Consider the following 26,042-nt stretch of genomic DNA (forward strand, 5'->3'; position numbering starts at 1 on the left):
ATACGGAAGTATACATTAACTTAATACGTGATAAGTCGCTAGATGCTTGATGCGTTGTCTACCTTTAATCAACGGAGCTGAAGGTGCACAGAAAGAGGACATTTCCCTTCTTATGCGTCCCCTCCTCCGCTAAATCCACTTCCCATTCCCATCATTTCCGTACAAGAAATATTTGAGAAGGGAACGTGGACTAAAATTAGGCCTCGGGAACCCACACTCATCAGACGAAACGCAGAATTGTTTTCACTTAACGACTGTCTTCTGTGCGGTCTTGGTATTTCACCCAACAAATATTGTTGTTGCGGGATCTACCACTGTTAAAGTAGTATATTTTTCATGTAAATGTTAAAATTTAACTGAAGTACTCGGGCCTACACTAAGTTAGGGGTGATATATTCTACAGTTTAACAACTGTAACAAAATGTAACAATAAAAGTTGTACGTGCCAAGCCGTGTTAATACCTAATCTCTACTTAACCACTTGGACCCTAAATAAAAATATAATATTTACTATTTTAGTTACATTACAACCTAAGTATATAAATATTATCAGTTATAACGATGTAACATATCCGTTGTTTTACACCAACAATAACCGCGTTCTTTTATTGTTATTGTGCAACGTAAATGTGATTGAATCCATATTTTAATAATATAGTTGATGTGAAAGGTCACGTCTACGAAATATTCTATTGACAAAATCTATCCTGAATATACTATCAAGAAATTCAAAAACTCAAATTCGTTCATCCCGTTGGAAAATATTGAAATACAAATACTATCAGACTCAGAGTCATTTTAATAATCTCTTTGCTTAGGGTAGATTTCTCATACTACACCACATTAAAGATTTTATTTTAACCTTTTTTTGATACGGACATCTCTGTCAAATTACCGTTATAAATATCAATAAGACAATCCAGTCATGCTCGCCTCAGTATGGGCATTACCGCGCCCGCAGATTTATCATAATCCCACCTTCTCACTTGCCCCTATTACCTTTCGAGGTAACGGCGAGGCGTCGTCGCTCAATGTCCGGATACTAAGACGATCTCAAACTTTTCTAGTGTAGTGTTATGGATGCCCATCAACTTTATCTACGTAAAGATAATAAATAAAGGTAAACACACTCATCATGTTATTAAAGTTGTCTTCGCAATAGACTTTAAATGCCAAAATAGAATACGATAGTTTATTTTTATTTTTTTGTATCAAAAATTGCATTGTTCTTGTGTAATTAGTTTTTCACTAATTGTATGGCAATGAACATTATACCTTGTCACGTTTGGGACCAAAGTCCATCAAAGGTGGATAAAGATAAGAGGCTTGATTACATAAATCTAATCTGTATAAGCGGGAAAAATATCGCGGTACTTTGGACTCTCGCTTATCCAGGTTCAACTGGTTATTATAATATTATGTACTATATTAGAAACTGTAGATTTAAACTGATATACTTGTACAAAAACATATCATCCCTTTCGTTATCTTTGAAAGAACAAAAGAAAACATGTTTTTACACAGGTTCACTGCACTGGAAACACAAATTGATTTCGTTGCTGTGTCGTTTGTGCATGTATTGTTATCAGTCAAACGGATTTAATATCTTCTGATAAAACCGTACATTGTGATATGAATATTAATTTAATTAATTTTTTCTAAGCACACTCACAGCGCAGAATTTTTATCAATCTACCTACTACATAAATTAATGATTATAAGTGGGACAGTATATACATAAACGTACAGAGTAAAGATTTCTAGATATATTAGCAATATGTGATACGTTTCGCAGTATGTATTCCGACCGCAAAACTCATTTGGTATTTGAGTTACTCGCATTTACTAATTCTAGCTCTAGATCTACTAAAACCTTCCTATATTTGCGTTATAAACATAATCTATATATATAAAAGAAAGTTGTGTTAGTTACACCATTTATAACTCAAGAACGGCTGAATCGCTTTGACTGAAAATTGGTGGGCAGGTAGCTTAGAACCAGGAAAAGGACATAGGATAATTTTTACCCCGTTTTCTATTTTTTTTTATTCCGCGCGGACGGAGTCGCGGGTAAAAGCTAGTAATATATAAAAGAAAGTCGTGTTAGTTACACTATTTATAACTCAAGAACGGCTAAATCGATTTGACTGAAAATTGGTGAGCAGGTAGCTTAGAACCAGGAAACGGACATAGGATAATTTTTACCCCGTTTTCTATTTTTTATTCCGCGCGGACGGAGTCGCGGGTAAAAGCTAGTATATTAATGTTTAATTGTTTATTGAGCATATATAATTTGTGATGTAAATCATCAAAGTAATTGAAACATACGCAATGGTTGACGAAGGATAACAGTTTTTTTTACATAACATTAATTTGTATTTTTATCATATTAAAAAGTATGTAAACTTAAATACAGAAGTGAATACATAATAAATGAAGTAATGTCACATTTACAAAGTACATAATTTAGTGACGATAACTAAGAATAATTAACTTCCATTTAATAAAAGATAATATTCCAGTTGAGTTATCTTTTCACGTAAAAATTTTAAACAATAAAATTAAGCAAACAATAGCAATTAATTACAAATTCTCGGCCTTTTTCGTAACCTACAATTTCGATTCATTTAGTTAGTGCATTCACAACTTTTTTAATTTTGTTCAACCGAAATATCTCACATCGAACATTTACCAGTGGCAAAAAGTATTAAGTGTTTGATATTGGCCAATACGATTACATATGGGACAAGATTTTTACCTCTAATGAAAAACGTTGGAATAGATTTAATGAAAAAAGTATAAACTGCACCTATTGCCTATTGTATTAGATCCCCTACTTCAAAGCTTGGTTTGTTACTCGTCGTGAATAAACTGTGATGTGAGGCATGTATTTTAATAGTTTCACATGGGAGCAAAACAATGAAGCAGTGCAGGGAGATAGTGCAGTACTGCTATTGTTTACTGCACTGCCTCACTATTCTGACCGTCGTGTAAAACTGGCATTAGGTGGTAGCCGTTCTGAAGATGACCCCTGATGTGCCCAGATCGATTGCGGTGAATAATGAAAGAGCGAACGCGGGGCCGTGGCTGGTTACGACCCCGCCGCGCCTCCGTCACGATCCCGCTGTGCCTCCGTCACGCCTGCCCAACATCGTCCGGCAGTGGACGTAGGGTGACTATATGTACACAAATTTATTCTATATTTTTCTCTTGTCGTGTAAAACCATATTTGCCATAAAGATCTATGTCTAAAACCAAATTTAAATAGTATACGTGTTTACATAGTGTGTAAGCTTACGTTATACGTTAGAAAATAGTTCCATGATTCTTGGCAATGAAATTTTTAATACAAGTTTATTATGTAAGTGGAGTGTTAAAAGTTTCACATAATTGGCAAATTTTTCTCGGCCTCAGAAAGCCACCCTTACACGCGTAAGGGTGTAAAATCATTTTAGAGTGAAAAAAGTCGCCATCAGAACAGAATTTCTCAGAAATCATAAATTGTGGTCGCCGTACCGCAGGCCACAGCTCAGCCAATATGTCTTATGAACTACCTGAAAATTGCAAAAGTCAGGTGAACTACTTTTGTACATAGATAATAAAAATGTCTGTAAATAAACTACAACCTAATAGAATGAATTGACCTACCATGTTAAAACGTTCGTATATCAGTGGGCCCTAGCACGAATATTTATGACAATCGCCATCGTATCGTCATCGAAAAAATTAGTATTAAAATTTGTGAAGTGCACTACTTGACGATATCGATAAGAAGACGATTGTTACAAAGATTCGTGCTGGGTCCATTGGATTAAATGACAGTCATGATATTTTAATTGCTGATAAGATATTCTACACCCAATTAAATAATTTCCTTTAATTAAAAAGGTTTCTAATTTAAATTTGATTTGATCTGTCTTCGACGAACATAAGAAACCTAGGACCTAACAATGGGAAACTATTTCAAGACAAAAAGTAAATCTGACTTCTTATTATCATACTAATTTTAAGTGAGTTAGTTCTAAATTATAGTGCGTTTTTATAAATGCGAAAGTTTAAATCGATGAACGGATGGATGTGTGTTATACGTATCTTCAGAACAGCTAAACGAAAACAAGAAAGAAAGAAACGAAAGAACGAACAAAGAAAGAACACAGTCTGAAAGAACGCATAGGCTACTAGATTTTTTTTCCGCGCGGACGGAGTCTTGGGCAAAAACTAGTTAATTATTACTTAAACAATTTACCATTTTGGCCGTTTATATAGAAAAGACACCTTGTAGAGAAACAATTTAAAAAATACTTATTTCTCCAACACACCAATAAAAGGTATCACAAAAAAACATTTTCTGACGTCTACTGAATAATTTAACCCAACGATAATAAATAAAGGCAAGTTTTCCTTGCTAGCTTTCCGTCCACAACGTGTGAGACGTATAGCGTCAGGTGGCGGTTCCCCGGAGAACCACAGTCTGCCACGTCAATCTAGTACATGCGAAATAGTAACTACTTATAGAGAGCCACGTCAGTCACTAAAACCGATCTTCTTCCTATGTTATATCCGTTTGAAAGACATATTAACACATTAAAAATGGGTAATTAAGTAGTAAAACGAAAATAATTAACTAAGCCCAAATATATGTATGTCGAACACAAACTTCAGCTAGTCTGATGGAATAAAATCAGGGTAATATAACCAGGTTTCTACTGCAAACGACTGTGACACATTGGGATACCTCTTTCTTCATGTTTTTCGGCAGAGAAACCCGCGGTAAAACGCTTTTATTATCACTCTTAACTTAGCCTCAGTCAATTTAGTTTAAGATATAAAATTTTATTTATTTGTAATATATTTGTCTGTCTATTTGGGGACTTCTACTGTCCAATAAAATAAGTTGCCGTCCCTTGCATTCTCTTTAAAAAAAACGGACAAGTATATTAGTATACAGGTGACATTTAAAATTCTCTATAAAATTGAAAGTGCTCATTCTGACCAATCGGGTTCTCGTAACTTGAAGTCCTTACATTGTAGTATTTCAATTTCCACACCGTCGTGTTATACTTTCTAATATCCCGTTACGATACTTTGGTGTCACGTTCAATAATTTATGTTATCCGTGTAATAACCGGCCGCTAGGCGGCGCGCACGTAGCATGTCTCAAGAACTTGAAATTTTGATCAATATTGCAATCTACACATCGCCGTCGCGTCGCTGCTACGGAACTTTCGCTCTGCTATTGCTACATTCTTTATGTTCGCCTGGTAAGTGAAACTAGCACGGGACAAAAACTACATGATCCATTGTTGGTAGTTTCGCGCACATTAACTTATTTTTTATTGATATAGGTACCCTTGAAATTTTAATTTTATTGCTTTTTTATGGTTCATGGCTTGTAGTGTCAGAGTAATTCATACTTATACCTCAAAAATATCGACCAAAAACAGGTAAAATATTCATAATACGACTGCGAAACTATGATATCTTATAAACCTTAAATTTTATTAAAACAACACTACTTTTATTGGGACGAAGTTCCTTATCGCGCGTTGTGAAAGGGGGCTAGACGGAAAAAATTCTTACGAAAAGTTGTCACGACACTTTTTGCTATAGTAAGCTATTGTAAGCTGTGCGGCGTCGCATGTTTCTCTGTCTGTCTGTCTCTCTCTCTTTCTCTTATAGAAAGCAAGCCAGATATTTTCATTTCTATATCGCATTGAACAGTGTGGTGTCGCGATTTAAAAAAAAAATAATAAAAAAAAATTATTACAATTCCTTCACTAATTAATTGAAAGGAGCTTCGTTCCATCCGGGTGTCCCTTGACAACTCTCAAGTTTTTTTTAAACTCTTATTGAACATAACATAAAAGTTTATAGGTCATATTGTTTACTCATAGTTTATTGAAATGCATACATGGAAATAGCTTTTATTTTTTTCCCCTAAAATAGAAAAAAGACCACTATTATCTCTTGACTTTCTTAAATATTTGATGTGACCGTTTTGAAGTTCTCCCGCTCCGTTCCCGATGATACTTGACTATGACCCAACTTATACAAATAAATATATTATCACGATGCTATTGTAATATTTATATTGTTATATTTTAAAGGTTTTATACATATTTGTATGTATGTAAGTTGATGACCTCGACGTGTTGCTAAACCATTGATCAGATTATGAAACTTAGCTGTAATGTTCTGGACCAAGCCTTCAAAGATTTCGATCTTAATTGAACGAATTGTTATATTTTACGTGGCACTGTTACTAATAATGTATCCGGATCCGATGTTACCTATCAAAATAACATTAACACATCCGAATAATTACGATCCACAAAAAAACACGTGATGATCATAGATTTTTTTTACCTTAAAATATTTTTTGAATCATTCGTTTTTACCTTTAAATACTTTGTTTTTTTTTATTTTGTACTGATAAAAACACGTTTTGATAGGTACAGTCGCATTTATATAGTAAATCGTTGAATTAATCAACCGATACAAAGACATGCTTCATTATTAAATTATCGGCATGTGAAATAATACGTCGTCGCACGTCGATTGTGTAAACATCTTTTTTTTTGTTATTTTGTAAATAATCAGCTGCTTAGAGTAAGTACAACAATATATAATTATAACAAATCATGTAATTATTTATTATACCTCTATTATAAAGATCGAAGAAAAAGATGCCCTGAATAGAATTTCAAGATTTTGTTAATTTTGGTATTGGGTTTTGGTATTGGGATAAAAACCGTTCGATCAGAATTTAGATTTTACAAATATGTATGGAATAAAGCATTTTGATTCCTTACTTTCATTGTAGTTTTGTAGATGCACGGCTTTTCCTACTGAATTAGGCACATTTTAAAAAATCAAATAGTCGAGATAATTTTATCCAATCGTGATTTTTTTCGACCAGAATCTAGTTAAAGGATTGAAGTTACACATACTAAAATATGACTAAGCAAATGTTTTTAGATGCCCTGTTCTACGCTTTCTAGTAAGCGCATTTTGCTACTCACAGCGCCTTATGTCATAGGAAATTAGCTTCATACATATTTAAATAAAACCTTTTGTTTTTTTCTTTTAAAAGATTATAAATACAATTTTTTTTATTTATCGTTTGAAGATAAGCAGTTGAGTACATTTTAAATTTAGAATTTTTATTTATGGTATGTATTCTTGTGTAAGAATACCACATTCACATTAAGACAGAAAAGCTTGGAATACTTTGTCTTGAATCTGGATGTTGAATGCGAAAATACAAAATGTGAGATAACTCAAACCATTTCAACAACGTGTCAGCAACGTATCTTGTAATTTTATTTGTAAATCCAAAAACAAACAAAAAATGTTTTTAAATATTATTGTTAGAACTCAATAACTTAAGTACTAAGTTTTCGATGTAATTGTAGCGGAAATTAAGCACGTGTTAAGTTGTATTCCTTAAAGCGCAACTGTACGCATATCTTTGAGAACGAAAGTACATTTAGTGAACGTTCTCATCATAACAGAAATATGCTTTATGTGTACATTTCATAAATAAAATTAATCCTCTATGAATACGCTTATAAAATTAAAAAGTTATAAATTTCATTAAAAAAGAACAGTCAATAAGCAAGTAAAGTTACAGTGAATACTTGTATTTGTGAAGCGTAAACTTTTTATGTTAATGTGAATATACCTCATTGGTTGCAGGAAGTGGGTTCAAGGTGGTGAGATGAAGTGTTGCGGAGAGTCGGGGGTGCGCGGCGCGAGGGGCGCACGCGGCGGCGCAGCGTACTGCGCGCGAGTGGCGCGGCTGCGGCGTGCACTGCTGCTGCTGGCTGCCGCCGCCTGCACTGCAGCCGCGCTGCTTTACTGGCGCCAGCAAACCGACGGCAGCGATACCCGCCCCTTGCACAACGTCTTCTCGTAAGCAAAACCTAACACAATGCACAAGCTCAAACGTACAACATTCTTCAGGCCAAAAAAAATCATCTCGAAAAAAAGGCAAGACCTACATCCTCCTTTGTCGTACAAAATTACTGTAAAAAAATCTGCAACTCATGGCCACTGACATATAGTGTAAGTGCTAGAAGATATATATTTTAGATAGATTTTTTGCGTATTTATAAATGCAGAATTATAATTTACAGTGGTGCTGAGCCCGAATGGACCTGGCTGTGTCGCAATGAGCGGTGCGAGCGCCTGCCCGCGGCGGAGATGTCCTCCCTTCAATCGCTACCCACCTGCAATATGCTGTGCGCGTCTACACAGCTGTGGCCGCAGCCCACAGGGCCCGTCAGCCTGGCCACCGCAGCCGTGCCCGTCTCCGCGGCCGGCTTTGCGCTCGAGGTCATCTCTGCTCCCTCGCATGATGTCACCGACCACCTCGAAGACGCCTTTAGTATCTTCCGCGAGGACCTGCGGACCCTGGAGCGCCAGATCGGCGACACCAAGCGCGGTGACATCGGGCCCGCACACGAAGTTATAGTGCGTGTCTCGGTCAACGGTAGCCAAGACGTCCGCATGCGAATCGACACCGACGAGAGCTACAAGCTGTCGCTCCGACCGGAAGGGTCGACGCTCGTGGCGCACATCACGGCGCATTCCTTCTGCGGCGCGCGCAACGGTTTCGAAACCCTCTCGCAGCTGATCTGGCTCGACCCCTACGCGGGCTCCCTGCTCATTCTAGAAGCGGCAACGGTCGACGACGCCCCCCGCTTCCGCTATAGGGGGCTGCTGCTGGACACCGCTCGGAACTACTTCCCCGTAGGCGAGATCATGCGAACCATCGACGCCATGGCCGCCTGCAAGCTTAACACGTTCCACTGGCACGTCAGCGACTCGCAGTCGTTCCCTCTGAGGCTGAAAAGTGCGCCGCAGCTTGCGCAGCACGGCGCGTACGGGCCCGGCGCCGTATACACCACGGAGGAGGTGCAGGCGGTGGTGCGGCGCGCCAGGCTGCGCGGCATCCGAGTCCTGCTCGAGGTGGACGCGCCGGCGCACGTCGGCCGCGCCTGGGCCTGGGGCCCGCAGGCCGGGCTCGGCAACCTCGCGTTCTGCGTCGAAGTCGAGCCGTGGAGCGCGTACTGCGGCGAGCCGCCGTGCGGACAGCTCAACCCGCGCAATCCTCACGTCTACGAAATACTAGAGCGAATATACGCCGAGATTATCGAGCTGACCGGCGTCGATGACATATTCCATTTGGGCGGCGACGAAGTCTCCGAGCGCTGCTGGTCGCAGTACTTCAACGACACGGATCCGATGGATCTCTGGATGGATTTCACTCGCCGCGCGATGCGAGCGCTCGAGCGCGCGAACGGCGGCAAAGCGCCGGAGATGACGCTGCTGTGGTCGTCGCGGCTGACGCGCTCGCCTTACCTGGAGCGCCTGGACCTAAAGAAGTACGGCATCCAGGTGTGGGGCGCCTCGCGGTGGCCCGAGTCCCGCGCGGTGCTGGACGCCGGGTTCCGCTCGGTGATATCTCACGTGGACGCGTGGTACCTGGACTGCGGCTTCGGCTCGTGGCGCGACAGTTCCGACGGTCACTGCGGCCCGTACCGCTCCTGGCAGCAGATCTACGAGCATCGGCCCTGGGTGGAGGAGTCCAGCGGCGGGCCAGGTATGGGGATGACGGGCGAGAGCTGGCACATCGAGGGCGGCGAGGCGTGCCAGTGGAGCGAGCAGCTGGCGGCGGGCGGACTGGACGCTCGCGTGTGGCCGCGCGCCGCCGCGCTGGCGGAGCGCCTATGGTCGGACCGCGCGGAGGGCGCAGCTGCCGACGTCTACCTGCGGCTCGACACGCAGCGGGCGCGCCTGAGGGCCCGCGGCGTGCGCCCCGCACCGCTCTGGCCGCGCTGGTGCACACACAACCCCCACGCCTGCCTCTAGCGACCCAACACACCTCCACAACCTTCTCTCGTTATTTCGTCTTAATTATACTTTTGTAGTATGAATTTAATTTAGATGATGCAAAAACAATCTGTGACGTTATCTTCAATTAAATTAATTCACAACGGATACATAGAATGAATGTCATGCCATCGTATGTTGACATCATTATGACACTGGAATACTTCAAACTTAAAAACTAGTTCGTTTGGTTGTGACGAGTGTTACTTCAGGAATAGTGAAAAAGCTTACTAATCTGCGATTATTTTTTTCATATTAGACAAAATTTAGGTTTAAATATTCAATGTATGTGATATAAAAAGGACGAAGAAACTCCAATAATAAAGCGAGCAATAAATGTTGAATCTAATGCATACTGCATTCAAAGTGACGATTTACGACATTATTTTCGTAAATACAATTAAACAAAAATTGGCACTCAGTATTTGTTAGAGAATCTCTTTTTACATATATTTTTAATTTATTAAATATATTTAATTTAACCTTACATTTCAAACAATAGGATCTATAATCTATAATTTTGTTACATTTTGTTTGCATTTATTGTGCCAACATAATGAATTAAAAAAGAACATTATAAAATCGTTTACCAATTATTTGTCAATGATGGACTTATATACTTATATTTTCGTACTGTATTTTTTTTATTTATAACTTTGGGTGGCGACTTTTTGAGCTAAATTTCTTGTACTGCGATTTACTATCACTCGATTTTTACAACTTGTTTGCAATAAATAATGTGTTAGACATTTTTTATAAAAGGATACAATGTATTTCTGTTGCAATAGTTGTATCAAGTCGATTATAAAAATCCAATTTCTAAATCCATATAAAATTCTTCTTGACAAAGAAACTAGTCTTTCTACTTCTAGAAATTATCTCAAACATCACAAGAGCATTTTATTCGTTTTAAGCTTTTTATATACACACCTTAATCTAAAATTAAACTCTATGTCTGACGTATTAAAGTCTAAAATCATTTGCGATATACTCAACGTGTACATATTAATATACCGATACTTAGTTATTGTAAATCTTAAAATATGATATAAGTAAATAACCAATTTATATAAATAAGTGTACAGGAGTTGTCAGATATCTTGACAGCTCAAACTTCGTCAAAGTTAGATGCAGCGGGATGCGGGCTGAGGCTACTGCGGTTTACCTTGAGCCTCTAAGATATTTGAAAAGAACTATACTAGAATTAAGCGTACAATGTATTGATATATAAATCAAATTACATAAGACAGTATCATATATACAATATGCAATGTTTTTTTTATATTCATAAGTCAATTTAAGACTATTAGATATAAGGATCATAATTGCTACAAATTCAATGCAATTATTAGATTTACATCACAGAAGGATTTGATTTAGAAATTAAATTAGAAAATAATTGTATTATAAATTGTTATTTATTTTATTTTATTTATTTACAATAATTAATATTCGATATTTTATCTTATAATCTCTTTGAAATTGCCAATTATTGTTTGTATTTTTTTTATTACGTTAGGTAATATTTGACATTTGGTTTTAAAACATGTAATCAAAAAGCGAAGAAAATAATTATTAAATCTGTATATTTATATTTATTTTACATATATATATTCATCTATAAACTACCGTAGTTCATTTATATAAAAATACGTCAAATGTTATTTTATATATAGAAATAAAATCATTCATTTAGTGTTAACATTTCACGCACTTTGTTAGTCCTCACAATGAAATTTTAATCGTATTTATATGTAATTAATGAATTAGTTGTAAGTTGACTACAAAATTGTGCATATTTTTTTGACTACAATTTAAAATTTTAAGAGTTTTTTTTTTCTCTTATTTATATGATCGTTAATCAAGTAATTTATTAATTTTAGGTTTCTGAGAGTAATATTCTCGTTTCAAACATATTATTATTATCTCTGTTTTGTCAAAGATAATGGACGACGATATATTTTAAAAGGTAGATTTTGTTCTCAGAAATCAATGATAAGGTCATCACAATTAGATCTGTGTTTATTTTGTAAATATAATTAATGTATTGTTAAATTGTATTAAAATTATTTATTATATGATCTGTATCTAAGGCAAATTCACTTTGTATAATACAAAGTATTCTGCGTGTATCAAGCTTAGTAGTTTTTTTTTATAAAGTACAGCTGAAAACAAGTGTTGCTTATTAGGTTTTCGCCTCTGTCATGGGATTAGAAACTAGATCTGTTTATACAAAATGAAATGGCAATATTTTTAAAAGCAATTAAATTTGAAGAGTAAATAATAACAACATATCACAGAAAAACTGAAAAATTAAAAAGACGGATGATCTGAAACTGGTGATATTTAAATTTCGTGTGATAAAAAAAATATACTTTAGGTTTTATGTCCGAAAATTTAATATGCAGGTCACTTGACTACGTCACTAAAACCAATCGCCAATGTGAAAATACTAGGCTAGTAAGGCGCTTTGTAGACGTAATAAGACTAGTAAGACCTATTCAAAATTAATAGTTTTTGTAAAAGTTTTTCTTTTGTTAACACAATTTACGGTTGCTACAATTTTATGATAAAACTCAAGTTCATTACATGTTTGCTAGCTGCGCTATTTGTCTGAAAGCGCCTAAGGAAGTTACGGTTACTCCACAATTTGGCTGAAAAGCTTTAGTTGACTATAACTGTTCGACGTCTTAATTTTTGCAGTTTGCGGTTCGTTATCTGGTAAACTGTACGAAAAAATGTGTAGCACTAAACGTAGGCTTACATTACTAAATTATTTATATACAACATTGTCATCTCTCATTTTCCCTGAATAAAATTGACAATTTGTTCTAGTTTTGTTGTTTCGGTAGTGGAAACTCACAATTGTACATTTAAAAAAACAATACGTTATATATTTTAAATTGCAATATTTACGTTTAAGATTGCTAATTTGTCTTATTGAAGTGAATAGATGTATGTTTAAGTTTCTGTTGAGGTTGATGTGAACGGCCGAAAAGCACAATTTTGTACATTTTGTAAGTAATGTTTGGTGCTAAAGTGATTTCGTGGTGTAATACATTATCTAATAAAAAAAAGAGATTCAATACAATTTTTTTTTCATTTACCCATAATAAAACAACGGAATAAAGTGAAACTGAAATTTATTTAATAAATAGGTATAATTTAATTAACAAATAATAATTAATACAGACAAGACGGTGGCTAATAATGAGTCGTGGTTATTTTTTCCTGAAGAAATTACTCAATCTTCTACTTCGAGGGGTGCCCTGAAACAGACAAAAGTATTGTTATAAAACAATTATCATCGACTTCATGCATAAAAGGCTTAGCAAGACAGTCAATATTTCTGATAATATAGATAGTACGATAAGTATTAAACTGTACTAAACTTTTTTGGAATGCTAATAAATAGGTCACTTGATATGACTGTCGTTATCAAAAACCAACAAAAACAGTAAAAAAGAGATCTATAAATTAATTTAGCAAATAACAAACTTCGACGGCGTCGCTCCTGTTGGAGGTAAAGAGCGCGCGCAGTCTCGAGGGCGTGGCCGTGCGCCGCCCCGCCTGCGCCCCGCCCCCTGCACCCTGCGGCTCCACCTCCACCCGCAGCGACTCCCGCAGCTCACAGTCCTGTCTCACATACACACTATTAATTAACCATCTTTAAAAAATTACTCTTATTAAAAAACTTATTTTAGACTTTTCTCGTCTCGCTCCTGTGTTGTATGCGGGGTACGTACCGTGGCGGAGAGGCGGCCGGCCTGCTTGCTGGGTGTGGGCGGGCCGGGCTTCTTGTACGCCGTGATGCCCACCTCTTTGCGCTGACGCCCGCCGACTGTCGCGTTGGCGGGAACAGCCTGCATTAATATAAGAAATCTTTCATATACTACTTTACAAATGTAGCATGTATCTCTAGTTTTCACATTTCCCCGAAATCGATTCATAGAATATCATAATGAATACCTTAATTTCGTCTTCATGTGCCGCTACGAACTGTGTCTCGGCGGGGTACGAGCTCTTAAGATGCGGCAGACAGAGCGAGTTGCGCCAGCGCAGCTCGGAAAGGCGGAGGGAGGGGTCTCCGCGGGCGCGGGGCGTGGCCAGCTCGCTCGCGCGCCCCGCCCCCGCGCCGCGCCCCGCCTCGCTCGGAGACCGCAGCTCGCGCAGGTACCGGTTGTCGAACACCTCGCCCTCCTCATCGGACATGTGCAAGCCGCGACCTTCTGTAATAGTAATTCACATAAAAATGTATCATGAAAATTTACACAAGTGAAGCTCGATAGGAAAATAATAAACCGATGATAAACAATTAATAAAAAAAATTACCTTTTTTCTTGTTATTTATATTTACAGGAAGAGACCTCAAGGAATGCGTGTCGGATGCTCGGCTCTGATCCTCCGCGTGTGTCACCGCAAAGGACTGGAATATTATATTAAATAAGTCACAAGTATGATCACAACAGACTAATTTAGTTTTACTTTTATAAATCGTGTTTGACGCAAAATGTCACATTCAAGAGTTTGTTTTACCGAAGGCATCTGCTGCAGGGACATGAGCGAGGGCGCGCGCAGAGTGCGGGGAGTGCGCGGCGCGCGGGGGCGGTCCTCATCGCGCTCGACGAGTCTCTCGCCGAGCCTCCACAGCTCGCTGGTGAGGCCGCGGATGTGCTCCTCGTAGGCGCCGCTGGTCTCCGCGAGCCGCGCGCGGGTCGCCGCCACCTCGCGCTCCAGCTCCTCCACCTCCCGCCGCTGCCGCTCCTTGAACACCTCGATCTCTTGGCTGTACAACTCTTTCTGAAATCATACCACATGTATTTCAATCGAAACATTATAATGCGTAGAAAAACGAAGCGGGACAAAGACATCGTGCTCAAATCATGCTGCATGCATTAAAACAAAGTTCGTTACCTCGTCTTACATCTCGATGTTCTGAAATGTATTTTACTATATTTAGCGTGAAATTTGCAACTACACTACCACACCTATGTTTTAATGAACACTCCGAAAAGCTTAGACTGAAAAATATCAAGATAAAAAAAAATAAAACAAAAAGTATCCATTAAAACATAACTTTATTTAATAAATAAATTGACTTTACAAGTCAATGGGTCGATAAAAATAAAAAGCCCAGCACTCAGTGATCCATGAGCAGATAAAACCACCACACCACCTGATATATTAATATCAACGACAGTATGGGGAGGGTACTGACCATTTTCGCCTTCATCCGGGTGAGCTTGTCCTCGTACTCGGCGCGCACCTCCGCCACGGTGCCCCCGCCGCCCGCCGCGCGCCGCCCCCCGGCCACGCCCTCGCCCTTCAGCGCGCGGGCCACCTCCTCCAGGACCTTCTGGAAGGAGTTCTCCAGCTCGTCTATTTGCGCCTCGAGGGCGGCGCTCTGGAAGGAGGCGGGGGCGAGGGAGGCGCGGTCGAGGTCGTTCATGAAGGCCTGCTTCAACTTCTCCGAGGAGAAGGCGCGCGCAACGCAGCGCTCCACCCAGCGCTCCATGTTGAGGGCGCACTCGACCAGGTCCTGCATGACGGCCGCGTACGTGCGCTCCAGCTTACACCTCGCCTCCTCGCACAGCCGCTCCTCCACCTTCAGTATCTCTCGCCTCACCGTCCTTTGCAGGAGAATGACTCTACTTATTTTTTGTGAGTACATCTCCTTGTAAGAATTGAACGTCTTTACGCTGACGGAGAGCTCGGTGAGGAACTTCTTTATGTTGATAACGTCCGACTCGTTAATCCTGTTGATCTCGAGCAGTCTGTCTCGCTCCTTCTGCAACGCGGCGCGCTTCTCTGCGCACTTGCGAAGGTGCCTGTCGGTGGTCTCCAGGAAGTTCTCGAGGTCCTCCATGGTGATGGAGCCCGAGTTCAAGCTGCGCTTCAGGTCGCCGTTGGCCGCGTTGCCGAAGTTCGTCAACTCCTTTAGCACGGTATCGGATTTAATTTCTGCGATCCTTTTTTGTATGATCTCCTGATATCTGGCGGACACCTTGATTATCTGCGAGGCGCGATTCTCCGTGAGGCTCATCTTGGTGATCTGCCTCTTCAGATCCATAATCTCCTCATTCTTTTGGTGCACGATTTTCTTGAGCTGAAGCGAGAGCTGCTGGCAGTTCTCTCTGCTCGACTCCAGTTCCTTGTTCCTGTCCAGCACTTGACTTTCCGACTCGGCCATCAACGACTTCAAGTAAGTTATATCACTATTAAGATTACTAATTGTTCTATTTTTATCATTCAGTATTCTCTCTAGATCAGAAATGATTTTGTTCTTCTCAGTGGCGGTATGAGTGATGTCGGATGATGAGCTATGTACCTGTGCGTCAGAGTGAGGCCCGCGCCCGCGGACACGCGCCTCTACCTCACCACACATTTCAATTATGCCGGCGTCATCTGCAATGATTTACGTAAGTTAATAAAAATAATTCAAAATGCCATCTAAAACCTGAACTCAACACCGATGTTACTTACTTGTTTCAGTTTCCCAATTATTTCGATCGATATCATCTTTTAATTGGCTCAATTTCTTCTCCAATTCACTGATATCGTTTTGATGTAACTGCACTTGTTTATGATATTCGCCATTAAGTATTTTTTCTTTAGCTATTTCCTCATTGATTTTTAAAATAACATCGTCCTTTTCTTCTAAAGTCTTTGTAAGCATTTCGTTCTTCTGTTTCAAGTCAGTTTCATGTATTTTGGCTTCGGTTGTCACAATCTTAATTTCCTCTTTTAGTGCATTTATTTCTGTTCGTCGTTGTTCTAATGTTTGTTCTATTTTTGTATTGCATTCTTTTAAAATTCTACATTTGTCATTAATATCTAAATTATCAATATTTTCTTTAAACAAGTGATCATTTTGTTTCATTTCTTTTTTAATTATATTTTCCAAATTCATAATCTCTGAAAAGCATAATTTAATTTATTTTTTATTCATTCATAAAACGTTTATTGATAAAAAAAATTAACTCACCTGATTCATATGTTTCTACAATACTTTTCAATTGCAAGTTATCCTGTTTAATTTGAGTCAATTCATTTTGGGCAACAACAAATTCTTTTTGTAGGTTATTTAATTTTGCAATATTGTTATTATTGTCTTGAATTAGTACATTATTGTCGTTCGAAATTTTTTCTTTTTCATTTTTAATGTCATTAATTTCTTTTTTCAATTCCGTCATGTCATTATTGTAAGTCAATAATTTGTTATTAAGCTCATTTGATTGTTGGACTGTCAGTTCTAGATCTTGTGCTAGTTGTTCATTTTTAATAACTTGTATTTGTAGTTCATTTTGTAAAGAATTCTTTTCAGCTTTAAATTCAACATCCAATGCGTCCATTTTAATTTTCCATTCGTTGTTCTCGTTTCTCAATAATGCACATTCTAGAAAAAAAAAAATAGACCAAATAAGAAATCCTATAAATAAGTTGAATGACAAACAACAAAAAAAGTGTTACAGAAAAAGAATATATATAACTTATACCTTCATCTTTTTTCTTAAGAGTTTCCGTATAATGTAATTTCTCATTTTCAGTTCCTCTATTCTCAGTTTCAGCCATATTAAGTCTTTGTTTAAGTTCTAAGATTCTAATTTCCTTACTTTGGAGTTCTTGTTGACATCGTGTCATATTCGCTTTTTCTTCTTCTAAATCTTGTATTAATTTATGTATTTTCATCTCTTTTTCTTCATATTGTTCAAGTAATGTTTTATTATTTTCTTGTAATTCAGTTTCACGATGTTTTGCATCTGATATAGATATTTCTAGTTCTTTTCTTAGCTCATTTATTTCGGCGTTTCTTTTATCAAGATTCAATTCAGCTTCTTTGAGATTTTCTTCCAAAACTTGGCATTTATTCGTAAGAGTCACTTTCTCCGCGTCATAATCTTGACACAGTTTATCATTTTGTTCAGATTTCTCTTTGATTAGTTTCTCTAAGTTAGTTATAACTATAAAAAGAAAGCACAGGGTAAAATTTTGCTAAAATATAAATAGAACTGTGTAATTTCAAAAACTGTAAGTGTAATAAATTTTAAGTTTTAGTAAAAATAAAAAATGTCAATAATATTGCAAGAAAATTCTTACCGGTTTTATCTTCATCAATTAATTTCGTCAATCTTAAATTGTCTTCTTTCAGTTTTGGTAGCACTTCATTTTTTAAAATAAGCTTTTCATTTTCAACATCGGCTATTCTTGACAAAATCAAATTTCTCTCCTCATTTAGATTATCCTTTTCAATTTTCAGTTCTTTTATTTCCTGTTTTAATTGTATGTTTAATTCATTATAAGTATTCATACAGGACTTTGTTCTTTCCAGCTCATTGATAATATTAGCTTTTTCTTCTTCAAGTATGACCAAGTTACTTTTCAATTCATCAAAGTTAGTTTTCAATTTAATTAAGTTTGATTCTAAGTTACTTCTTCCTTCAAGCAACTCTTCGTTCTCACTTTCTAATATTTTATTTTCACTGATCAGATTGTCTTTATCTTTTTCTAATTCAACCAACAATGCTTTGTAGAGACACTTTTCTTTCTCTGATGTGGCTTTTTCATTAAAATATACTTTTAATTCTTCTTCTAAACTATTAATTTTAAGTGATTTTTCTTTTAACTCTTCACTTAATTCTCCTGTTTTAATGTTAAGTTCTTCTATCGTCTTCATTAATCTTTCCTTTTCTACCTTTATATTGTCATCCATAAGATCTTTATTACATTTCCATTCATTATTTGCATCCCGCAAAATGGTTAGTTCTACAAAACAAAAAAAATCATTAAGTATTTATTAAAAATATTGGACTAAAGTCTACACAGTGAATTTATGATAGTATAAATAATTATGCAATGCAACACACTGAAAAGACAAAAATGTACAACATTACATATTAATAAAGGTATTAAAATAAAATACCTTTTTCTAGCTCTGTAACCACAGAAGACAATAAAGTATTTTTCTTGTCCAGTTCACAAATACTAGTCTCTTTTAATACAATTTCATTTTTCATCATATTGTTTGCTTCTTCTAGACTGTTACACTTGTTTTGATAATCTTTTCTTTCTTTTTCATATCTCAAATTTATATCTTTTAATTTGTTTTCCAATTTGCCTATTTCTTTAAGACTATTTTCAAGTTTACCCTTTAAAGTAAATATGTCTCCATTCAATGATTGTATTTGTAATTCCTGATTTTCTATAATCTTATTCGATTTTGCCTTAATATCTTTGAATGTTTTTTCAGCGTCACTCAATTTGGTCATAAGTTTTGATATTTCTATACCGAAATTATTTTCTATTTCCATAAAGGCCAACATTTTGTCCTGTAACTTTTGCTCCAAACCGTGAATAGCTACAATAATAAAATAAAAATAAAAAACATGAGAATCTACGAAAATATTATTTTATCAAATTGTTTATAATTTTCAATAACATTAAATAAGTTCAACATATTTTTTTTTTCAAAGTAGGTAAAAAATATTTGAACTTACTTGCGCCTTTCTCTTCCATTTTTCTTGATAATGATTCACGTTCCGACTCCAATTCCGAAATAATATTTGATTTTTCATTAACAATTTTAATCAAATTGTTTTTTTCATCATTCAATGACATTATAGTTTTGTGAAGGTTTTCTTTCTCGGCGTTAACTGACTTTAACTCTCCATTAATTGAGGTAATGATTTCAGTATTTTTATTTACTTCGTCCTGTAATAATTTATTAAGATTTCGCAGTTCGTTTTCACATTTTAGTATTATTTTGTCTTTCTCTTTAGTGTCAATATTTAGTTCTTCGATGTCTTTATTAAGTTTGTTATAGTCTTGTTTAAGTTTTGCATACATTTCTTTTTCTGCTTGTAAAAGTGTTTCAGTTTCTTTAATAATCACATCTTTTTCTTGTGTTATTGAACGAATGGTGTCCTGGAGTTTATGTTCTTGCGCATTAGCAATAGTCAAATCTTGGTTGAGTAAATCAATTTTTTCTTTATATTTAGAGATCTCTGTTTGACAATAATTATTTGAATTTGTCAGTTTAATTTCATATTCTTTTAATAAAGTATCTTTTATTGTCAATTCTTTGGATGCTTTTACTAAGTCTGTTTTAATTTTTTCATCATCCTGTTTCAATTTATTATACAATTCCTTTTCATTACGCAAAATTTCTTCCTTTTCTGCGATGATTTCATTTTTCTCGTCTGTTAGTGATTTTATTAATACTTGAAGGCTTTGCTTTTCTGCATTCACTTTAATCAAATCTGCTTTCAGAGAATCAATAATTTCATTGGATTTTGTAATTTTATCCTGATAAGCCGTATTTAAATGTTCCAGATTATTATTACAATCTTGAATTAATTTATCTTTTAATATTAATTCACTGGAAAGTTTTTCCAAATTAGTTTTAAGACTATTACACTCCTTTTTAAGTACTTCATGTGCTTCCTTTTCCTTATGTAGAAGTAAATCTTTTTCTTTTATAATTTCATCTTTCTCCTTCTTTGATGATTCCAAGAAAGTTTGCAGGCTATCATACTCCTTTTTAAGTACATCATATGTTTCTTTTTCTTTCTGGAAAAGTAAATCCGTATCTTTTATAAATGTATCTTTTTCATTCTTTAATGATTCGACATACATTTGCAGACTATCACATTCCTTTTTAAGTACTTCATGTGCTTCCTTTTCCTTATGTAGAAGTAAATCTTTTTCTTTTATAATTTCATCTTTCTCCTTCTTTGATGATTCCACGAAACTTTGCAGATTATCATACTCCTTTTTAAGTACATCGTGCGTTTCCATTTCTTTATGTAAAAGTAAATCCTTTTCTTTTATAATTTTATCTTTTTCATTCTTTAATGATTCGACGAAAGTTTGCAAATTTCCATATTCTTTTTTAAGTTCTTCTTGAGTTTCTTTTTCTTTTTGTAAAAGTAAATCCTTTTCTTTTATAAATTTATTGCTATCATTCTTCAATGATTCAATAAAAGTTTGTAAACTATGGCACTCCTTTTTGAGTACTCCAAGTTTTTCCTTTTCTGTACGTAAGAGTAAATCCTTTTCTTTTATAATTTCATGTTTTTCATTATTTAATGATTCAATGGAAATTTGCAAACTCATCTTTTCTTTGTTAAGATTTTCCAACTCTGTATGAAGTGTACTCATTTTTTCACTATTTTTTGTGATTTCTTCCTGCAACGATTTATTCAATTTTTCGTATTCTTCTATTATTTGACTCTTTTGTAAAACTTCATTTGAAACTTTTCCAATATTAACATTAAGCTCGTCAAAGACTCGTTTTAAATTCGAACACTTATCTCGTTCTTCTTGTAGAGCCAAATCCTTCGTCATGATAATCTCTTCTTTTTCTTGCATTTTTGTGACAGTTTCTGACAATTCAGTGTTTAGTTTTGTATTAGTATTTGATAATTTTGTAATAACACCTTGTGTCTTTTCTAACTCATGTTGCAATCCTATTTTAAAATCTATCTCATTTTGTAATTGAGTTTGAAGTGATTTGACCATGGCGCACATTTCGTCTACTTTGCATTGAATTTTATCTTTCTCTTCACTGTGCAACTGTCTCAAGTTATCTAATTCTTTGCGCATTTTTTCAGCACTGACTTGTCGATTTTGAACGTCATCAAGTAAAGACTGCTTCGTTTCTTCTAAAATTCTACATTCTTCCTTTAAATTAGCTGCAGATGTTTTAAAACATTCGATCTCTTTGTTCAAGTTGTCTATGGAAACATCACGTTTGTGTAATTTTTCTATCAATTTTGCAATATCTAAACATTTCTCCTGTAGATCTTTTTCTATTTTGATTTTTTGTCCGTTCAAAACTGTTAAATCATTAGTAAGTTCGTTAATCTTAGCATTATTTAATTCCTTCTCTTTACGAAGTTCTAAACTTATTTGTTCAATAACTTCACTTTTCTGTAAAATCTTATTTTGTAACTCCACCAACTCATTATTTCTATTCAATACTTTTTCTTTTAATTTCATAACACGATTTTCATAGTCATCTCTCATATTATTTTTAGAAGCTTTCTCTGTGTCTAATGCCTCTTTTAATTCCTTTATTTGATTATCTGACGTTTTAGCTTGGTCTGACAAACTTTGAAGAAGCGACATTTTTTCTTCCTGTAATGTTTGAACCTCGTGTAAGTGTTTTTCATTTATCATCTTGCATTGCTCACTTTGGGACTTAAGTTTTTGTTCTAATTCATTAACAATATTGTTCAGTTTCGTAATTTCGTTATCGAAAAAACATTTTAAATTATTTTTGTCCTCAATTTCTTCATTAATTCGATGTTTAAGGTCAAAATTTTCATTCTCTTTATCCGAAATTATCTTCTTGAATGTGTTGACATTTTGTTGGTGTCCATTACATTCATCCTACAAACAAAATAAAAATATTTAACTCTACAATCAATTTTTTAAAAACAATATGCAAATAAAAATTTAATACCTGTAATACATTTATTTGTTGTTTGAGAGCTTCAATTTTCGCTCTTTCTTCGCCTAACTGGACTTCCACAACAGCACAAACATCATTACAAACAGCTGCAATCATAAAAATACTTTAAAAAAAATCAGAAAAAACATTGTCTATGATCTAACGTATTTACAAGCCACCAAGATCTTTTTGTATGAAAGTAAACTCGCGGACTTTCAACTTACAGAAACTCCGTTGTAAAGACTGTACACTGGTGTCAGGATCGTCACACTCCATACTGGCGTCGAGTCCATTACGTTGGTTGTGCTGCCGGAGCTCAATCACCAGCTCGCGGAGGCTCTGACTCAGTCGCCTCTCGTTCTCCAACTCCTCGGCTAGTTGAGTGGCTTGAGAGCTCTCTTGTTGATTTAACATTATCAATCTATCGCATTCACATTTCAAATTGTCCAACTGAAAATATTATGATAAACATTAATTAAACTTATATTAGTACTAGCTGTCGCCCGCGACTCCGTCCGCGCGCAATTAAAAAAAAAAATAGATGTTGACCGATTCTCAGACCTACTGAATATGCTCACAAAATTTCATGAGATCGGTCAAGCCGTTTCGGAGGAGTACGGTGACGAAAACTGTGACACGAGAATTTTATATATTCGAAGATACTAAATTCAATTTCAAGAAAAATCCGAAATTAAGTAAGATTCAGTGAAGTGATATTATATAAAATAAATAGCTAATTACAAATATTTCAGAATTTACAAATTTTAGTGTTAACCATTCAGTCTATGTTACAAAAGACCTAGGCTTTGTGTATCAGAACAAGATTAATTTCTGTATTCAAGCAATAAAAACCTTTGTTTTCAATGTGTCTCTCTCGTGTTTGACCTCGTCCAGTTCTTCTTGCACATCCACAAGGCGCTGTTCCATCTGCTGCAATTGTTTCGTTAGCTTACTAATCTCACTGCTGTCCGTCTCTCCGTCGCGCACCTCGGACTCCTGGCCGCAACACATCGAAATCTTTGCCTTCAGATTCACTATATCTATCTTGTATTGTTCTTTGTCTTTTACTAAAAAAATAGAGATTATTATTAAAAATTTCAGTCTATGCTACTACACACAACTACAACTTTCCTTTCAAGGTAGAAGATCCAAGGGCAAACAGAGATTGTGATACAGAACAAATTCAAGGAGACTAGTAAGGAAAGTTTACCCTACCAACATATATGATACCAACTAGAGAAAGAAAGTTAGTCTTAATAATATTCAGTGATAGTTTGAAATGTTGATTTACTATTCAATATTACCTAACTTCTCTAGCTTTAAATTGGTCCTGGCAAGCTCATCCTGCAGGTAATTCCTGTCAAAGCGCTCAGCATCGAGCGCGGCCTGCAGGCGGCGCACCTCGCCGTGAAGCGAGCGCAACGCGGGTGGAGTCTCTGCTACCAAAGAGCGTCCGCTACCCTCGCCAGTAGACATGTCGGGACCGCAAGCTTCTGTAAACCAAGTGTTATTGAGGCAATTTACACACATGTGTTAAGGTGAAATAATAGCATGGTCAACTTTTTTATTCATTATAATTTTGAATTTTATAGTATTTACTAGCTGTCGCCCGCGACTCCGACCGCGCGCAGTTAAAAAAAACTTAATAGGGGTATGAAAAATAATGTTGGCTGATTTTCAGACCTACTCAATTTGCTCACAAAATTTCCTGAGAATCGGTCAAGCCGTTTCGGAGGAGTATGGCAACGAAAACTGTGACACGAGAATTTTATATATTAGATAAAAAGCAATATAGCATCCTTACATGATTATTATAAATCTTTGTTTATTTACAGTTAAGAAATGTTAATTGTAAACAGAGCATATCCTTGTTTCAAATCCATTTCAAAAGAAACATTGTTATATCAGCTTGTTCATTGTAAGCCAATTATGTTGTAAACATAATCGTGTAAAAAGCATTGTTGTATTTAAGAAGCACTATCACTGCAACTAATATACTTTGCACTTGTACAGAGGTGATGAAAACTCACGAGTTTAAATAAATTAAACACTTTCAAAAATACTTAAGTAACATGTAAAACTTTAATTAATATAGTTAAGAAAATTTAAAAGGTAAATAAATACCAAGAGAACTGCTAAACTACTAGAAAGGGGATAAGTTAATACTGTACTTAAGCATATATAATACAAGAAAACTAGAAATTAATTTCAAATGTCTACAGAAATTTTATTTTCTCACTTTACCACATCCAAACTTTAAAAATTGTAACAGTATCAGTTATCAAAAACCTTTAGTTACATATTTAGCAACAAAAAAAAATTATAACTAAAATAATTAAGAACAACATCATTATATAATATATAACCAACCAACTAACAAATATAATATAAAAAAAACTGAAGAAGGATCTACAGGGTGAAAAATATAATTAATTATTAAGCAAACAAAGGTATAAAAACCTTTGCTTATTCAGGAAACAGATGGTTACTAAACTTTCCCTTTAAATATGTGCCAGCTGCTCTTGTTGGACAGCTGGGACATTTGCTTGTGTAAAAAAAATCACCCCTCTGTTATACAACTTGTGTTGTTAATAAAAACTAGGAGTTCAAAACAAGAAAAGTGCAAAGACATGCAACAGAGTTTTATATTAGTTGCAAAGTGCAGTAATTACTATTTGAACTCAACATAATTTTTAATTAATACATTTTTAGTATAAGGAAAGTAACTATTGATAAAAGGCATATACAACTTGTGATATCTAGCATTAATATTTTGTAGCTATTTGCAATAAAATTCAATATTCATTAAATTCTATTAAGAAACTAAATTTCGCACTGACCTGTTATAGCAGCAACTACATCAAGAGGTGAAATCTTCGAACATGCCATTAAAGTTTTACTGAATTTTAATATAATTTCTTGGTCGCTCGCGCTTAGTTTACTGCACATGGCACTTTTTATGTTCACATCTTTCGAGTTAACGCAAACGAAGAAAAGCAAAAGAGAAGCTGCTATGAATATATCGTCTTCGGTTACAGCTTGAAGTGTACCATTTTCGAACATGAATCCAGGAAACTTTTCAGCAATAAATTCTTCTAATGTCTGTCCACTAAATATTGATGACTTCGACTCGTTCAAATTAAAGTTTTGACGAAGGTGATTTATAATATTAAGTAGCAACTCTTGGTTAACTTGTGGTTCATGTTTGTTATTGTTATCGTAAAAGTAACAATTAATCTGAAATCAACATCTACTATTAAAATAATCGTTATAAAAAGGCGTAAACTCATAAAGCTTCTATTCATACCCAATTTGAAATAATACACTTCCATTTCTGTTGCATGATGAACTTATGTGTACTACTATGCAGTATTAAGGTAAAGATTTCATTACGGAATAATTTAACAATTAAATTCGCGTGCTACAATAAAAACCAATCAAACCAATTCACCGTTGCAGTTTGAATCTTTGTTTTGTCAGTTTGGATTCCGTCATAACGTTTCCTAAACTTTTGAAAACTAAAAAAACAGAAAGAAACAGAAAGAAACGCCTGTCAGTTTGGAGTTGCCAGAAATAAATAACATTTTTTTACCGGAAATGGAAAAGTAAAAATTACTGATTAACAAGCCACTTCGAACAGTTATAACTGCTAATTATACGAATTAAAAATCTTTCACGTCTACAAAGTAGACGA

General features: G+C 35.7%; 2 protein-coding genes across 2 annotated transcripts in view; one reads left to right on the forward strand and one right to left on the reverse strand.

Annotated features, from left to right (window-relative positions):
- LOC106715750 (probable beta-hexosaminidase fdl) overlaps window positions 1-10,307 on the forward strand; it is a 74,234-nt gene extending 63,927 nt beyond the window's left edge. The window contains exons 4-5 of the mRNA XM_014509100.2: window positions 7,699-7,914; window positions 8,139-10,307. Coding sequence (XP_014364586.2) covers window positions 7,721-7,914; window positions 8,139-9,876 — 1,932 coding nt within the window. The 5' untranslated portion in view covers window positions 7,699-7,720 and the 3' untranslated portion in view covers window positions 9,877-10,307. The remainder of the gene's footprint in view (window positions 1-7,698; window positions 7,915-8,138) is intronic.
- A 2,811-nt stretch (window positions 10,308-13,118) lies between these two features.
- LOC106715752 (COP1-interactive protein 1-like) lies at window positions 13,119-25,844 on the reverse strand. The gene is made up of 19 exons (XM_045681621.1): window positions 25,656-25,844; window positions 25,189-25,585; window positions 23,653-23,841; window positions 23,201-23,415; window positions 22,573-22,798; window positions 22,361-22,455; window positions 19,392-22,287; window positions 18,818-19,252; window positions 17,995-18,660; window positions 17,394-17,858; window positions 16,902-17,293; window positions 16,381-16,756; window positions 15,116-16,302; window positions 14,434-14,697; window positions 14,230-14,323; window positions 13,867-14,126; window positions 13,644-13,760; window positions 13,396-13,533; window positions 13,119-13,166 (listed from the first exon to the last, which is right to left on the reverse strand). Exons 1-19 carry the CDS (start codon window positions 25,689-25,691, stop codon window positions 13,119-13,121), a joined length of 8,496 nt encoding a protein of 2,831 aa, XP_045537577.1. The 5' UTR covers window positions 25,692-25,844.
- Between the last annotated feature and the right edge of the window lie 198 nt (window positions 25,845-26,042).

The sequence above is a fragment of the Papilio machaon genome, chromosome 16 (genome assembly GCF_912999745.1).
Source record: "Papilio machaon chromosome 16, ilPapMach1.1, whole genome shotgun sequence".
Lineage (NCBI taxonomy): Eukaryota > Metazoa > Arthropoda > Insecta > Lepidoptera > Papilionidae > Papilio > Papilio machaon.